Source organism: Peromyscus californicus, unplaced genomic scaffold, assembly GCF_007827085.1.
Source record: "Peromyscus californicus insignis strain IS unplaced genomic scaffold, ASM782708v3 Scaffold_4__1_contigs__length_199733344, whole genome shotgun sequence".
Lineage (NCBI taxonomy): Eukaryota > Metazoa > Chordata > Mammalia > Rodentia > Cricetidae > Peromyscus > Peromyscus californicus.
The window spans coordinates 60,819,744-60,837,784 of NW_026294562.1; the positions used below are offsets into that span (position 1 = coordinate 60,819,744).

Genomic DNA, 18,041 nt, shown 5'->3' on the forward strand with positions numbered 1-18,041 from the left:
AAGGAGCTAGGAAGAAGGGGGTTGGGAGTAATCCAGAGAAGAGGGCAGAAAACAGGGCTCTTGTGCAGAGTAGGGTGAAGTGGACCTACTGAGAACCCCCCCTCATGGTGAGGTAGGGGTTCTGAGGGAGAGAGGACTGTTGGGGGGGGTCTTCCAAGGTGAAGGGAGCCCATTGGGACTTATCTGGAGCTGGGATTTAGTTGGGGACAAGTGTCCAAGAGGGATTGAGCTGGGATTTAGTTGGGGACAAGTGTCCAAGAGGGATTGAGGATGAGGGAAGAGAGATGGAATAGAATCATAGAAGACAATATTGCTTAGGGCAAGTAATGTTTAGGGACATAATGTCAGGGCACTGGGGCCCAGAATGTGGGTTGGAGGGGCTATGAGCAGGTATATAGACTGAGCTCCAAGGAGATCAGTGTAGGGGTCTCTAAGAGGGACCAGGGTTTGGGGCTTTGGAGTAGCACACCTGACCCTGAGGGCAGAGAGGAGCTTGCTGTGTAGGGACAGGCCAGGATTAGCATGAATGAACCAGGCTTTGGTGGGGTCAGACTTGGGAGACAGGACCTCCAATTCAACAGGACTGGATTTGAGTCGGGAGGTATGGGGGGGGGCATTCTGAAGATTCTTGATGAAGGCCCTGGACTTGGTGGGCTCAGAAGGAAAAACTCTAGACATTGACCTTGGGGGACTTGAGAGACAGGATTGAACAAAGATGAGTATTCCACTGGGGTTTGGTGTGTTGCATCCCATTTGGGTAGGAACTGTGATGTGCAGTCAGGAGGCTTCAAGGGATCCAGAGACTCCAAAAGGAAGCCGGATTAGGGATGGGGACTGGACCCGCTCAGACAGGGGTTTAGCTATTAGTAAGGATGGAGTCCAGCTGTGCAGGCTCAAGGAAGAGGTGGGTAGGAGCTTGGGAAGCCGATATCAGGACAGGGCCTCATGGGGATAGTGCAAGGACTACCACGGAGACGAGGGTGGCAGGTGGGACTCAACAGGGCAAGGAGAAGAGGTTCGAGGTAAAGTGGTTCTGAAGGCACAGGTCTTGGAGCTAGTAAGGCTCAGTGGGAGAAATACAGGGAGAGAGAATCAGCCTTGGAAACAAGGTGGAGTACTCAGCAGACAGACTTGCCCGGGACCTGAGGACCCGCGAGAGAATATGAGGACAGGTGGGCTAGGGCAGCAGCTCCGTGGTCGGTGGATATGGGAGCCACGCAACTCTTGGTTTGCATGGGTCCCAGCTTCGTCCAGCTCTCCACTTCCCGGGGTCCTGGCTTCCGTGCTCGAGGGCATTCTCCCTCCCTAGGGAGGAGGCGGAGGTGTCTGCGACGCTGTGAGTCAGGCTCTGGCTGCTGCCGCGGCCGGCCTGGCGCTGCGGAGCGCGCGCGGGCAGCGGGGGAGGCAGCGGCGCCAGCCCCGCTCGCTCCCCGCCCCCAAGCTTGGGCCGCTGGTACACGATCAGCGGACAGACAGCGGCCCGGGACGGCGGAAGGACGAGAGCTCCTAGGCGCAGGGGTCTGGCCCAGTCGCTGCCGCGTCGCCAGTAGGTGAGCGGTCCTGGTGGCTGCTGCAACCCGGGGTCAGACCAGCGGCCACCCAGCTCGGCCGTTGCCCCCTGCTATTTCCTCACGGTTGCCAGGTGCGCCCTGTGGCGCAGGGCTCCGGCGCCAAGCTGTCCCTTGGAAGTGTCCATTTCGCTGAGTGTCATTGTGGGTCTGTTGGTGGCACGGGTGCAGGGGGGAGGTGAGTGGCTCCGTGTGACGGTGTGCGCTCTTAGGGTACCCGGTGCCGCTTTCTGCCTGGTTTGGGGAGGGGGGGGGGCGGCGATGTGCGCGAGTTTGGAGCCCTGCACCTGCACCTGCGTGTATCTTCGGGAGATATGTCTGAGCCTGTGGGGCGATGTGTGTAGTGCTGCGCTTCTTGGTGGGCAGTTGTTTACCTGGCGCGTCTGGACGCGCGGGTGTGCTGGGACTGGAGAGCTCGGCGGGTGATGATGTTTGTGGTGCGTCTCGGTGTGTATGTGCTTCAGCGAGAGCTGTTCACTCTGCCAGTCGGTGACTAGAGCAGTGTCACTGTAGGTCTGAATGCCCTGAGTGTGTGGGGATGCAGGGGAGGTCTGCTTATTCGCAACAGGGTGTCAGTCAGGGTGCTGAGGGGGTGCTGTTGTGTGTGTCAGTGGATGCAGATGGCAACGCGATGAAAAGCCCCGATGTGCTTGCCAAGGCTACTGCGAATGGCTTTGGTATTGGCCGTGGCCGGCTGGGTGGGGGAGGCAGGTGGCAGGCAGGCTGGCAGCTGGCAAGCTCGCGGGGATTTCCATCTCCCGAAGGCCATTTATAGGGCTGCAGGGGAGATGCTGTAAGGCTCCAAGGTGGGTGCTACTGGGCACTCAGGACCCAGCTCCTCCTCACTCTGTCCCTCCCTCCAGGCCCAGGGCCCCAGCCAGTCCCCAGCCCTGCTGGGAGCCCCGGCCAGCACCACGGACGGCACCCAGGAAGCCCGAGTCCCCCTGGACGGGGCCTTCTGGATTCCCAGGCCACCAGCAGGTTCACCCAAGGGCTGCTTCACCTGTGTGTCCAAGCCTCCCGCCCTGCAGGCTGCAGCGGCCCCAGCCCCTGAGCCCTCGGCCTCGCCCCCCATGGCGCCCACTCTGTTCCCCATGGAATCTAAAAGCAGCAAGACTGACAGCGTTCGGGCATCAGGTGTCCCCCCGGCCTGCAAGCACTTAGCTGAGAAGAAGACCATGACGAACCCCACAACGGTCATCGAGGTCTACCCCGACACCACGGAGGTGAACGACTACTATCTGTGGTCCATCTTCAACTTCGTCTACCTCAACTTCTGCTGCCTGGGCTTCATTGCTCTGGCCTACTCCCTCAAAGTGAGCCTGGGCAGGGGAGCAGGGCAGGGTTAACGGGGCTAGCAGGATGGAATGCCACTTAGTGGAGCCCAGGGCAGAGCATGCAAGCCCAGCCAGGAAATCTGTTATGGATTCAGAGAGGTAAGGTTGTTGGCCAGGTCTGGACTTGCAGCAAACGGCCACTTCCCTTTCCTAAACTGAGAAGGCTTGATTCAGCTTGGGGAGTGAGGTAGGGTTGTCTTCTCTGTCCAACTAACTTAGTTAAGTCGTTGGGAGCAGGCATTCAGAGCTCAAGGTCCTCTCCTCTATCGGGGACATGGGAGTCAACACAGCCAGTAGCCATACCTAGGGAAATGGGATGGAGACTGCATGGAGCCAAGGGACTTGAAATTCTGTGGCTGTGGAAAGTAGAGGGGTGGTCTCAGGGCCCTTGCAGAACCTCTTAAGTCAGCCCCTCCCTGGGGGATCTGTTGCCAGGCACGTATGCCTACCCAGCCAGGTGTGTGGTGGAAGGCCAGAGGCTGGCCCAGGGGAAAAGTTGGAAAACTCATCGTACCCCCCACCTATTCTGCACCCACAGTGGCTACAACTCCCCTTTGCCCCGGGGGTGGCTGGGAACAAACAGTGTAGCAAGGCTGTGGGGCCCCCTCAAACACTCCTACCCCTACCCCTACCCCTACCCCTTCCCACGGCAAAGTGAGAGAAATGAACGCAGCTGTGGGGCTGAGGGGAGCTGTGATAGGTAACTTCAGAGCGGCTCGGCCCTTGTGTCCCAGGTGAGGACTGAGCAACCTTGGTCTGTTGGAGCCCCACCAGCAGGGTGCGGGGATAGTGCCTGGCTGCCCTCCTCCCATCCTGCATCTCAGGAAGGAAGGGCTTGGCTCACAATTACGCAGCTCATCACTTCCTGAGCCCAGGCTTGAATGGGCCAAGCCAAATGCGGTCCAGAGATTGCAGCTGCCCAACAAGGAGGGGTGCCAGGGGCTGGGAGAGCAGCAGGGTGCTGCAGGGATTAAAAAGTGAGGACAAGACTGACCTAAGAGGGAGGCTGCCCAGGCAGCTCAGCCCACCATTCATCTGCAGACATGAGCCCCACCTTGCCCTATATCACATGCCTGGCCACCAGGCTCTCCCTTCCTCTTCCTGACTTATGTTCAGCATATCACACCATCTTCATGCCTTCATCTCCAGGTCTGGGTTCCTCACCTTGAGCTTTACCACATGAGAGTTGTGTACATGAGTGGGCATGTCTGTGAGAGCATGAGATTGCATGTGTGTACGTACACATGTGCTTACATATGTGTAATTTACCAAATGTGTGGAGAGTATGAGTGGGTGCATTTGAGTTTGTTGCATGGGTAGGTATATTTATATGGGTGTGGTGTGGACACTTGAGTATACGTCTGAGCGTTATTGTATGCATATAATCATGTGCATGCACATATGCATGTGTGTGAGCAAATGCAATTGTCTGTGAGTGTGCATGAACATAGGTAGAAATGTATGTCCCATTGCATGCGAGGGGTGCCAACATAATCACCTTTAGGTATATCGTGAGTGGACACATTTGAGTATAATATGTGTGCATGCAAATATTTGTGAGTCAAATATGTGTGTTTGCATACATGTGCACCACAGGTTTTTTTTTTTTGTGTGTGTGTGTGTGTGCATGCTTGTGCTGAGAGACAACACGAGAAGGGAACCTAGGGACTTGGGATGTCCTAAGATCATATCAGCTCTGTTCTCTGGGGCAGTGCCGGGCAGAGGGCACCATTGCCAGGTTGTTAGTGGAACATAGCCTCCCCTGGTGCCCTCTTTCCCTGCACTGTCTACAGCCTGAGGATTTGGGCACGACTGCCTGGGCTCTGGTCCGGGAGCTGTTCCCTCCTCCCCTGGCTCAGGCTGTGTCCGGCTGGCTGGACAGGGTAGCCCATCTGGTGTGGGTTGTAGGTAGGTCAGGCATTTCTGGATGGTTATGGGTTTGTACTGGGATGTGGGGTTGATACTTTGGGGAGGAGAGAGGGCTTAATCTCTCTCCCTTGTTTTGCTCCCTAAGATCTTCTCAGGGGACAGTGGTCAGGCCTCGGGGCTTCTTGGAGGGATGTGCAGAGTCAGCATAGACCAGGCTAACTCTGACCTGATGCCTGGAAATCAGTCCACCTGTGTATCTAGCTGCAGCCTCCTGACCAGCTGCACCTGCCACTCATGCAGCCCAACGCAAGCATGTCCAAGGACAGCAGGTGGACCAGGGGTCAGGAGGATTTGGCTGCTTTTCCAGCCATCTTTCCTTGCTGATCCCATCCCCTCATCTGCTCACAATAGAAACAACACTGTTCAAGCCATCATATGATCAGGTGGGGCTGGCAGGCTGGTGTGAGATGATGGCATTCTTGCCTGCCCTCTCTGTCCATATCCCATCAGGCCACCATCAACTCCTCCAACCACATGGGTCAGGTCAGCTCCATGCAGGCTGCTCTGTGTCTAGGGAAGAGCAAGATCCAGTAGATCAAGTCTCCATGCAGACTCCATACACTGCCTCATAACCACACAGCCTCACTGCTAGCTGCACAGTACCCAGGATCCAATTTTGGTATTCAAGTCCATTCACTGTTCGTCATTACCCTTTTTCTGGGGGAAATACTGAGCTATGTGCACACACTGGCTCACAGGTATTCTCTCTTGTGTATGAAGCCTGTGTCTCTCCTGCAGAACTTCTAGGACCTTCCTTCCCTGGTCATATTTGCTTGCCTCACCCTCAGGACCACCCTTCAGTACCCAAGGCATGGTGACCATCATGGGGGGGGGTCCTAAGGATATTATTATTTGGCTGGACAGAGGGTGTCATCAGATGGGATAGATAGTCTAGTGTCTTAGAAAGGGAAAACATCATACTGAGCTTGGAGCAAAGTAGGGATCAGGGTAAGGGCTTCTGGGAAGAGGCAGTATTTTCCATGGGCCTTGAAGGATGGGCGAGGAGAAAGTTATACCTAGAGAAAGGAGTCGACATCCTCTGTGAGTAGCAGAGGTGTGAAGGACAGGAAAGGGAGTGCAGTGCAGCCAGCATGTGGCAGATGCTTGATCTAAGCTCAGGAGGCCTGAGGACTTCCTGTGACAAGAAAGCCTTAAAGAATAGATTAGGAGGGTAGATTCTGGTTGGGTTTCTATGTATCTGTCCATCTCACCCTTTCTGAATATCAGTGTTATCATTCCATCTATTCACTTACCCATCCATCCACCCATCCACCTACCCATCTACCCATCCATACCATACCCGTTCACTCATCTACTTATCCATCCATCTATTCATGTACCTGTCCATCCACTAGTCCAGCTGTCCATCCTTCCACTTATTCATCCAATATATCTAGCCATCCATCTATCCACACCACACCCATCCATTTATGAGTTCATCTACCCACGTACCATTCATCTATCTACATCACACTCATTCACATCTAGCTATTCACTTACCTGTTTACCCAACCATCTGCCCATCCACTCACCTACCCGTTCACCCACTCATCCATCTACCCACCCACCCAGTCAGCATTTACCTGTCCATTCACCAATTTAACCCATCCACTCACCCTATCATTTATCCACCCCCTTCTATCCATCCACACACTCATCCATCCACCCACCTGTCGACCCATCCACTGACCCACCCATCCACTCATCTACCATCCATCTATCCACACTACACCCATCTTCCTACACACTCATCTGCACATCTCTCTATCCATCTACCCACTCTACTATTCATCCACTCACTCCTCTACACATTCACAACCCATCCCCCACCTTTCCATCTATTTACCCATCCACTCATCCATGTGTGTAGTCACCTAGCCATCCACCTACTGTTAGATAGTAGAGTGACATTTCAGGCAACAACAGGTCACATACACAAGACTTCATCACCTACTAGTGTCATAGTTGATTTGTGTATATACTCTGTGATGTTAACATATGATGAGGCCATCTGGAGTTTCTTAGATATCCCTCATTAAGTGATGCATGTCTATGTCAATTCATTCTCCACTCTCTTTACCACATCCAGACAGCATCAGCCTTCCACTCACCTGTCGACACACAGTCATTTGTACTTCTGACTCTCTCCTCTGCTGCCCCATTCCATCCTTACCAACCTTAACACCGATCCAGTAAAGTATTTTCTAAAGTCATTTTCTCAGGACAACCCCACTTCCCTCACCAGCACTGCCTTCCATCTGTTCATGCTTTGCCACAACCTCCTTTCCAGCACACCAAGTAGCCATGCATGCATTTTTTGGTCACTGGCCTTCCTCATTCACATTCTTCCCCTTTCAGTCCATCCATCCTTCTATCCTTTTTTCTTCTATTTTCTACCCATGCACCCATTTATCCACACTAATTTTCTCTCCTCTTTTGTAGTCTCCCCTTCAACTTCCCAGGCTGAACTCATCCATCCATCCATCCGTCCATCCATCCATCCATCCATCCATCCTCTCCTCATTCCAACCTTCCTACCCTCTGCTCCCCCTCCCGGGGTAGAATTTTACTCTTGCATCCCTCTATCAACATTCAGATCTATCAGCCTCAAATCTCTGTCCTTCCTCCAATTTTACGTGCACCCAAATATCTCCTCTCCTGTTTCTTCTTTACTCCTACCCCCCAACATCTCTGTCTGTCTCATCCAGTAATTTATCGGTCCCTGTGTGACTGTGAGCGTGCTTGCACACTCTCACTGCCTGACTGCACACTCATTTCAGCCGTGTGCTCATTTGCCCTCCCTTTGCTCCCTTATGTTCTGTCCTCTCTTGTTCTTAGACACCGACACACCCTAGATGGATCAGATATGGCGCTGCATACATAAAATCCTAACATTCGGGAGTCAGAGGCAGGAGGATTTAGAATTCAAGGCCAGCCTCAGTTACATAGTCTTTACAAAAGAGAAAAAAATGAAAAGAAAGGAAGAAAAGGGGAAAGAAAAAAGAAAAAACCCACAAGCATCAACACAAATCCTGCTAAAGGTTCACCCAGTAATCTACCGGCTTATCTTCCCACTTTCCCTTTCCACATTCTGTCTTTGATCCATGTCCTGCCCCAGTTGTTCTTCTGTCCTTCCTGCTCCCATGGTCACCCTGCCACTGCACACAGACCAGCTGCCTCTTCTACCCTTTGGTCACCCACACACCTACCATGTTCTTTCCTCCTCCTGTCTCCTCCTCACCCTCTTCTGTCCATGAACTTGCCCTGTGTCCACATGTTTATCCATCTCCCCTCACTTCTGTGTCTGTGTCGGGTGTGTGTGTGTGTGTGTGTGTGTGTGTGTGTGTGTGTATTCACGTTCATGTATGGGATGTGTGTGTGTGTGCAATGCACAAGCAAGCAAAAAAAATTACACAATTTTGTGTGTGCATGAATATACACTTGTGTGTATTGTGTGGAGTTTATTCTCTCCTTCCGCCAAGGGGATCCCAGGGATTGAACTCACGTTGTTCAGCTTGATAGTAGGTACCTTTATCCAACCAGCCATCTCCTCAGACCCCCACTTTGTCTTCTGGGACAAGGTCTCTCCCTGGGACCGGGGCTGCACCGGTTAAGTTAGACTGGCTAGCCATCAAACTCCAGAGATCTGCCTGTCTTGGCTTTCCCAGTGCTGAGTTATAGGCATGTGCTCCTGTGCCTGAAGTTTGAAAAATATGTTTTTAGATTTATTGATTTTATGTGCATGTGCATCTTGCCTGCATGTATGTATGTGCACCATGTGCATGCCTGGTGCCCAAGGAGGTCATAAGAGGCTGTCAGATGCCCTGGAACTGGAGTTACAGATGGTTGTGAACCACCCTTTAGGTGCTGGGAGCTGAACCTGGGTCCTCTGGAAGAGCAGCAAGTGTTGAGTCATTTCTCCAGCCCCTCCCTGGCTTTTTGTTCTTGATGTTAAACACAGGTTCCTCAGATCAAAGGCAGGTCTTCTTGCTTGCTTGGCAAACAGTTAACATGAATTGAGCCATCTCCCCAGCCCCCCATCTTTCATCACCTTGAAGCTTATGTCTACTCTCCCCTTTCTCTTCTTCTCTTTTGCCCACTCCTTTGATGTCACCATCATAGCCACTCATTAAACTGTCTAGCCCACCATGTAGTCACAGGTTCATGGGAATGCCCCAGCACTCTCCCACTGCCCTACTTCCCATGCAGCAGATAACTGCCCAGTGGATGAGGGGTGACTAGCCATGGCGCCCTTGACCATTGGAGCCTTCCCTTTAGCAGGAAACTCAGACCATCATAAAACTCACTGTGAAGAGGAAACTCACTGCCATCTGTGAAGACTGAGGAGAGAGGCTGGGATTGCTCATACATACAAGGTGGGCTCAGACAGAAGTCCATGTTGGTGTACTGAGTAAGCCCAAGGTGGTCCAGGCCATAGACATGTGTGTCTAAGAAAGTGTGTCACAGGATGAGGACTAGGCCTTGCAGAGAAGCCCAGGGACAAAGTTCCATAGCCTGTGTGGTTGAAACAGGAGAGGGGACCAGACATGCCTGAGGCACAGCCTTGTTTTCCACAGTGAGGGTTTTGTCATCTACTGTGAGTGGATTCATGTGATGAAATTTCCATGTGGGGACAGACTAGGGATGCAGAGAGAGAGGGGGCTGGGAGCCCAAATGGGAGGAGCTTCCCAGTGATACTGGGTTGCCCAGGGAGGTGGGTGTGGAAGGCTGCTGCCTAGCCTTTCCTTTAGTATTTAGTATTTATTCACACAGGGGATTGATTCCATAGACACCCAAGTTCATGGATGCCCAAGTCTTTATTTAAAACAGCCTGGTATTTGTTTGGATCCCACACACGTACTCAGCTGATCTCAACATCACCTCTAGGTGATATACAACCTTACTAAAAGGAAGAGCAATTGCTGTTCTTATTGTATCACTTAGGAAAAACAGCAAGGAAAAAACTCTACACATTCAGCACAGATTCCACTTTGTTTTGAATATTTTTTGATCTGTAGCTCAGTTTGAATCTACAGACAGGGAGCTTCCAAGTCTGGACCCCATAGTCAACAGACTGTCCTGATGGAGGTTCAGAGTGAGAGATCCAGAGGAGACTGGAGATGCTTGCAAGGACTGTTCTCACCCAAGCGGTCTAAAGCATACAGGTGCTAGCCACAGAGGTGAGAGGCATCATGGGAGGAGCAGCCTCCATCCCACAATGAATCTGCCAGTTCCCGCCCTTGCTTCCACCGTTCATGTCCCAATGAAGTCACCTGCCCAGCTGCTCCTTTCCTCCTGGCTCCCCTCAAAAGTATCAGCCCCACCTCGGTCTACTCACTCACATATTTAATTCCCAGTTCTGGTCACAGGGCACGTATGGTCCTTTCTTTTCGCTTCCTCTGCTCACTGTTCACCTGCTAGTCCACCCACTGCGCCCTTCTGTTCCCACTCCCACTGTCTACCTCATCTTCCTCTCTCCTCTGAGTCACCCTCTCACCTTCAGCAAAACCAGAACCATAAAATATCAAGCGATGATGGAACTCTGAGCATATTCCAGGCATGGAATATTTTAATTAATGATAGCAAAATCTTATGAAGTAAGTTCCAAAAAACTGGGAAGCTAGATGCAGGCACACCCTGGAGATCACCACCAGGGTGTCATGGGCTCTTGTTTTAGGTTTGACTTTGGGCTTCCTCTGTCCCTCTGTCTGTCCGTCCTTTGCCTTCCTTTCCTGGACGTTCTATCTTCTCTTCTGTTCTCGTTTCTTCTTTCCTCTCCTCCCCCTCCTCTTCTTCCTCCTTTCTCCCTCCCTCTCTCACTTTCTCTTAGCCCAGGCTGGCCTCTAACTCACTATGTATCCAAGGATGACCTTGAACTCCTGGTCCTCCTGCCTCTACCTCCTAAGTGCTGGGATTACAGGTGTGTATCAGCACATTCACCCGTTCGTTTGTGGTGCTGGGATCACACCCAGGGCTATATGCACGCTAAAGCACCCTCCCAGCTGAGCTACATCCCCAGCCCCTCTCTGTCTACTTTCCCGTACTTCCTTCCCATCTCAACTGTTCCATTCTATCCAAGTGAGGCCTACTCCATTTTGCCCTGTCTATTCTAAAAGCTCACCCCACCACCCTACCCATATGTTCCATCATACGCTCTAAAATCCCTATCCACGTGCCCTCCAGCCTCTCTCCTCCCTCCTCTCACTCACGTATCCTCTGGCCACCTACCATGTCACCTCCCTTTCCCATCCTTCATGTGTCTGTACCTGCCACTCATGCACCCCCAATCTGAGTCACCTGCCTTGGTCTGCATGTATGAAGAGTTTCCACACTGTGTGATTTCTCCCACAGTTCTGCTGACTGGAACTTCACAAGGCCTCAGCACGGTCAGGCTCCGGTCAGGTCTGCACTTTTCTGGGCTGTAGGCTATTCACATCTCTCACATGGTGGAAGGGTTAAAGGCCTCTTGGGGCCCCTTCTATGTGAGAGCCTCACCCTCAAAAGCCTCACCTCCTACCATCGCTGGGGGCCAGAACCTTCACTGTGTAAGTTGGTGGAGTGCATACCCAGAGCTCAGCACTTCCTGACCATTTGGTCCCCCATCAGCTTCCCTTTCCTATTCTTTTGTTTGTTTGTTTGTTTGCTTGTTTATTATGTATACAGTGTTCTGTCTGCACATATCCCTGCAAGCCAGAAGAGGGCACCAGATCTCATTACAGATGGCTGTGAGCCACCATGAGGTTGCTGGGAATTGAACTCAGGACTTTTGGAAGAACAAGCAGTGTTCTTAACCTCTGAGCCATCTCTCCAGCCCCCTCCTATTCTTTCATCACCAAGGGATGAGCTAGCACCCACTGGTCTGCCAACCCAGGGCCTGTCCTTCCTCCCTTCGCTTCACGGATTCATCTATCAGACCATGAACATTCACCAAAAGGCCGCCCATTCATCGCCCCGCTCATCTGCCCATCTCGTCTAATGTACTTATCTTCTTCCCCTACTTACTTGGATCGACTTACCCAACTTCCCACCAGTCTCTCTAAGACCTGCCCTCCATTCTTCTTTTCCACAACAGATCTTCTCTGTCACCTCTTGGGCCCACTGAGCACTGTGTGTCTTCTCTGCTCTGGTTGCTTCTCCAGTGTTCTGCTCCTGCCCCACCCAGCTCCCTTGTTCTCTTAGCTTTCCCATTGTTTCTCTGTGCACTCTCCCAAGTCTTCTTACTGCTCACATCGATTTCCTGGTCTTTGAATTTGGATTTCTCATCTTTGCGGAGCCAGCTCCTCCAGTACCGGACGTGGTCTCGTCACACCTGCAGTGATGCCTTTCACATGTTCATCTCTGCCCTCCACCTCATCCTTGAACTCCAGACTCAGCAGCATTGCTGTTCCCGGTGTCCAGCCACAAGTCTAAAAAGCAGCTCTCATTGGTGCGGGGACCTGCACTGCCAAGTTCCCTGGCGTCCAGCTTTTCCTTCTGCAACTCACTTTTAGTTTATCCTCATCTCAAGCCCCATCTCCTCATCATCCGCCACATGGAACTCAGCATTGTCAGAGCTGCCTTATCACAGATCCAGAACCCATCTGCCAGCTCACTTTCACACTCCACAGCTCTTGTTCACGTTACTAGACCCATGTCCCTCGGTTGATGAATGAGCCTCCGATCTCCAGGCCAGACTCTGCCTCCTCCTTGTCTGACCTGAATCCTTAGCCAAAGGCTCTGTTAGAGTCTGTCCAGCCTTCCCTTCCTCCTGGCTCTGTGTCACTCTGAAAAGCCTTCGCAAAGCCACCATCTTCCCCACAGCTTCCCTTGTTCCCTACTTGTCTGTGCTCTGACCTCCAACAGCAGCCCCAGGCTGGCCTCAGCCACCCTCATGGGGCTCTGCTCCCCATACCTGATGTGCTCCCCCCGCCCCCCACCAAGGGACCAAACCCATTACTGATCTGGTAACAGACATCCACTCAATGAAGTCTTTCCAGGGTATCTGCTGAGACTGGATCTCCTAGGACACCATCAACCTCTGGCGTCTTCAGATGTCTCTCTAGCTTCCTATCTTGTGAATACCTGCCTTGCTTGCCCTGTGCCTTGTGACTCTTCTCCTGGTCTGTGAACCATGAGGATGGAGCCTTTTCTTTTTCCTTGCTACACACCAGGGCACAGCTGGGCTATGCATGGCAGCTGTTACACACCCAGGATGCCAGAGCAGGCACTAAGTAAAGATTGACTGACTGATTGATCAATGAATTTCAAAATCTGTGCCTATCTCTCATTCAGTAGTCAATGATATATTCTTTTAACCTCCCCCCTCTTTCCCCTCACCCATCCCACATGTAATCCTAAATCTGTTTATCTACCCATTCCACTCGTCCAGCATGCATATCAAGAATCCTTCTCAAAGATACAACATGCGCTACTATACCCCACGTACCAGTCCAACCATCTGACACACCTCCATAAACCTATCTGCCCACCTGCCCCACCCATCCAGCACACCTCTATCTAGGTATCCATCCTAACTACATAAAATACATTACTGTTTCCCGTGTACCTGTCCAATCATCCAACACACCCTACACAACCAACATATTTTCTCTCTTCCACACCACCTGCTCTACTCATCTAGAACACACTCACATATTCATACACCCACCTGTCTACCTGCCCCCACAACAAGCATCCACTCATATCTTTGTCCATCCTGTTATTTCCATCTGACATATGTCCCTCTGTGTACCTATCCCACTCATGCAGCATATGACACAATTCACCTACTGCCTCTCCGGTCCATCTAACACACATCAAATCACCAGTGGCCCCGCTTGCCTAAGCTACTTGGCGTGTGTGTGTGTGTGTGTGTGTGTGTGTGTGTGTGTGTGTGTGTGAGAGAGAGAGAGAGAGAGAGAGAGAGAGAGAGAGAGAGAGAGAGAGAGTTACTTGCCCATCCACATTGTTCACTTGATATTCACTTCTATATTTATAGCTACCTTCTAGCTTTCAGAACTGTAAAAGAATAAATACTTATTTTCTTAAAAAAAATGAAAAAGAACAAGGGTGAGCCAAGGCTCTTCTGCATACCCTCTGCTAGTCAGCATTGTTCTAGAATCATCTTTGTCTTCCTCATAGGAGTATATGGGCAAGAAGCTGTGCCAGGAACGTGAGCCTAACCACGGCCTTTCCCAACCCTGTTAGGTGGACACCACTGTCTTCATGCCACAGGCAGGCACTAGGAGAGGCAACAGGGCCCGTTAACTCTGTGAGGTTACCAGTGGGCACCTGTGGAGGGAAACCCAGGCCCAGAGTTTCCCTAACACTGCTGCAGCCTGGAGGAGGGGCTTGCAAGAGGAAGTAGAACAGCTGGTTTATCTAAGAGAACACCTGGCTAATGATCGTGGTGGGATAGTTGAACTGGATATAGAATCTTCCTTGCTAGAGATCCAGTGTCTACAGCAAGCAGCTGTGGGGAAGGGCTTTACATTATAGTTGGAAAACAAGTAGGCTAATACCAAACCCAAGGGAAGACAGGATTTAATTTTCTGGAGAAAATGATAAAACTTCGTCAAATAATTCCTCAAACTGTGGAAGCTAAGTGAACGGGACACACCTCAATCTTGGTGACGGAGATGTTGGCTCCCTCCCAGATCACCAGAGCTCTGGCAGAGCCTCGCTCCCACCTCTGCCCTCCTGACACCTCAGCCCCTCTTGCCATACTTTCTCCATCCAGTTCACACATAGCACAACCCACCTTCCAAGTCACCCCCTGCCCTTTGCTGGGTCCCTTCCCTTCCTCTTCCTCTGCCCCAGCCCTGTCCTGCCTCCCCTCCCCCCCCCTGCCCACTGCTGGGTACCCATCACACACCTCCTCCTCTCCCTGGCTCCTGCCTTACCACTCCTCCCTCTGCTTCAATCCCTCCTCCCAGCAGGCTTCAGCTGTCCTCTGCCTGTCCATACCCGAACCCCATTCCCATTCATTCACCCTTCCTCCCACCACACTTCCTCCTCAGGTAACCCCTTCCCTGACTCTGCCATCAGCCAGTCCAAGTGTCTCTGTGCCCTCTTTCCTATTTCAACCAAACCCAGTCCATGAATACGGTAATCCCCATCTCCTCCTGTGCTCATCTTCTTCTAGGCTCTGCTTCCAGCTGGCATCATATTCAGCTGGCACTCACTGGATTATGGAGCATGAGGGGGCTGTCCTAAGACGTGTCTGCCCTGACCAAGTAGCCTCTTAGAAATGGCCAGCTCTGTCCCCATCTCCCTAGGATGTCTTGTCCACTCAGCATCCTAGTTAATGTCTAGCTAGGCAGAACTGATCAATTACAACACACTGGACACACATGTCATCACATCCCACACCCCCTGTCTCTGGTGTCACAATCTTATTCACCATGCATCCGCTGTCTCCGGGGTCACCTTCCTCTTTTATGTTAGATCACTTCAAACTCATTGAACAGTTACACAAAATAAAACAGAAAGTCCTGGGCATCCTTCACAGGGTACCTGTGTCCTTCGTTCCCCATTTCCTTCTCTGGCTAGACACTATTTACTTTACAAACTGTGAAAGATGAGTTTCTCATTGACTATGTTCCCCAAACCTACCCGACTCTCACATCCCTGCTCCCCAACACACCAACCTGCCTCCTCTACTGACCTCTTTCTACCTCCACTGATGACCTCTTACCCTTCTTCTGTCTCCATATCCCCTCCTTCTCTTATCTCCAGACTCTTCTTTACCGGCTTCCTGTGTTGTCCTCTATCCCCATTCCTCTGCTGACCTCTGCCCTGTCCCTTCTCCTGACTTCTGCCTCTCTTCCTCCTCCTCCTCCTCCGCTGACGTCTGTCCTGCCTCCTCTCCTGACTTCTGCCTCTCTTCCTCCTCCTCCTCTGCTGACCTCTGCCCTGCCTCCTCTCCTGACTTCTGCCTCTCTTCCTCCTTCTCTGATGACCATTGTCACCTCTCCTCTCCTGGCCTCCTCCTCCTGCTTCCTCTGACAGCTCCCATTTTCCTTCCTCCTCCTGCACTGACCTCTGTCTTTCTTTCTCTGCTGACCTCCACCCACCACATCCTCTGACCTCTGCCTCTCTTCCTCCTCCTTCTGCCTCCAGGTTCGGGACAAGAAGCTCCTGAATGACCTGAATGGAGCTGTGGAAGATGCCAAGACAGCACGGCTGTTTAACATCACCAGCTCTGCACTGGCAGCCTCCTGCATCATCCTCATCTTCATTTTCCTGCGGTACCCCCTCACCGACTACTGAGCCCAGCAGGCAGTGGCCTTGGAGACACAGCACTGAGACTGATGGTCACAGAGATTCAGGATGCTGACAGTATGGGGCAGAATGGGCTCCTACCAAGGCCCAGAGCCATGCATGGCAGCAAGGCCACCTGAAGCTGAGTGCCCAATGGAGCGGCGCACTCCTCCCAGCCACCCTATCTGCCTCCTGCCCCCGTCCTGCTGTCACTGGGTCTCTGGGCTCCCTCTCACGATGCTGCCTGGCTGCCAGTGGCTGCCCTCCCTGACCTGTGCACCCCACCCAGGTTCCTGCACCCCTCAGACCTGACACCCAGCAAGAAGGGCTTATGTGGGAGCCCCCGGGATAGGGGCTGCCAGCACCTGGGGCTCCCTCACTCCTGACCCCAACTTCCTCCAAGCTGTGACCCCTGCTCCAAGCTCTTGTATCTGTGAACTTTCATTAAAACATGTGCCCAGCTCGGCTTCATCTTCTGTCCATGTTCCAAGCAGGGTCTAGGAGTCACCTGGAGGTTTGGGGACATTTATCAGATGTTCATTGCAGACCATGACCCCAGGGCCTGCACACAGCTAATTCTGTACAAGGCTTGCTCAGAAACCAAGTGGTCTTGGGATGGCCAGCTGTGTAGGATGGTGAAATGAGGAGTTTTAGGTGGAGGGACTCCACATAGGAGTCACAGAGTCGGGCAGCCTGTATGGAGTAGGAGGGATGATGTGCAGTGTCCAGGAGAAATGTCCTACAGTGATGGTGAAGCCCTGCCAGCCTCTAGGTACCCTACAGGGTGTTGATAAGGTTCTCACCTACTCAGGCCCTGAAATGGGGAAAGAGACTCCCTGTCAACTGAAGGTCACTGTCCAAAGGTCAAGATCAGAAACAGCATGCTGGTCCCGGAAGTAGTGCTGCCACAGAAGGGTGCTGCCCCGTGAGCTAAAGTGCAGGTAAGCTGAAAAATGGATGATGGTCCGAGTGAACAGGGACCCCACCCTGTGAGGTCCTGATGGATCTTGAAAAAAGAGATACTGTAGGGCTCAGGTGACATGCTCAGTGGTGGGGAGGCCCGGCCCCCTTTGTGATTTCTGATCATACCCTCCGCGGTGTCAGGAGTGTCGGGACAGGACAAGGCAAGAATAGAAGCTGTCACCAACAGTGGGCACAGAGTGTAGATGGAGGTCAGTGGAGGGCCGAGCACATGCAGAAGCGTGAGCTGATCCTAACCAGATAGCTGGAAGGTTAGACAAGACCGTGGACAAGAATGAGAGATGAGGACGCTCAGGGTTATTGGGGGTTCAACACATCCTGAGTTACATGGCAAAAAAACAAAAACAACAAACCAAGGCTGGGGGCTGGGGTGGTATAAGAGGGAAGGAGACCTGGAGCTGAGTAGCCCCATCCAGTGCTCTCTACCAGGTACACTGAGATGTGAACTAGCAGTCCACATCCCTCCACCGCCACAGCCATGCCCTCCCCACCCTGAAACCATGAGCCAAATACACTTGTGTGCTCCATTGTTTCTCCTCCGGCATCTGAACATAGAGACAAGAGAACCACTGCACATTTGCAGAACAACAAAGACAAGAAGCAAAGGGATTTTTAAGTGTGTGTGGCGGGGGCGGTTATTTTAAAAACTGCAGGGGAGAGATTCATTAAAAAATGATAGGATATTTAGCACTGCAGGAAATAATGTATTTCTTGGGGCTCATCCTTAAGTAGGCTGCTGGGCCATGGGGTTCATGGAGACACCAGTTTTAAAGCGCTTATACCTCTGTTTTTGTCAGAGGCTACGCCCTCTGGCTCCATGCCCTGCCTGCTGCCTGCTGTCTGTCTCCACCAAGCTCATGGTGGTGTTCAATGGCAGCTTCAGCTTGTACCTCCCTGGATATTTGGCCCCTTTGGTAGAACAGTGTAGAGTCCCGACCACTTCTTATGGGGTTGTCATTTCTTTTTTTTAAATAAATATTTTTAT

The 18,041-nt window shown here is 52.0% G+C and overlaps 1 protein-coding gene across 3 annotated transcripts; it reads left to right on the top strand.

Annotated features, from left to right (window-relative positions):
- Positions 1 to 1,895: 1,895 nt before the first annotated feature.
- Ifitm10 (interferon induced transmembrane protein 10) lies at positions 1,896 to 16,546 on the top strand. Of its 3 annotated transcripts, none has more exons than XM_052712595.1 (4): positions 1,896 to 2,005; positions 2,432 to 2,884; positions 9,113 to 9,210; positions 15,935 to 16,045. In XM_052712595.1, the coding sequence occupies exons 1-3, from the start codon at positions 1,994 to 1,996 to the stop codon at positions 9,176 to 9,178; spliced, it is 531 nt and encodes a 176-aa protein (XP_052568555.1). In that variant the 5' UTR covers positions 1,896 to 1,993; the 3' UTR covers positions 9,179 to 9,210; positions 15,935 to 16,045. The 3 variants fall into 3 exon arrangements, with proteins under 3 accessions (XP_052568555.1, XP_052568556.1, XP_052568554.1); XM_052712596.1 differs by having other exon boundaries at positions 9,116 to 9,210; XM_052712594.1 differs by lacking the exon at positions 9,113 to 9,210 and having other exon boundaries at positions 1,979 to 2,005; positions 15,935 to 16,546.
- The last annotated feature ends 1,495 nt before the right edge of the window (positions 16,547 to 18,041 follow it).

What these genes read in the sequence shown, in the direction of transcription:
- Ifitm10 (XM_052712594.1), top strand. An exon ending in CTCTGGCCTACTCCCTCAAA is followed by an intron (nt 2,885 to 15,934) that starts GTGAGCCTGGGC and finishes TTCTGCCTCCAG; the next exon opens with GTTCGGGACAAGAAGCTCCT.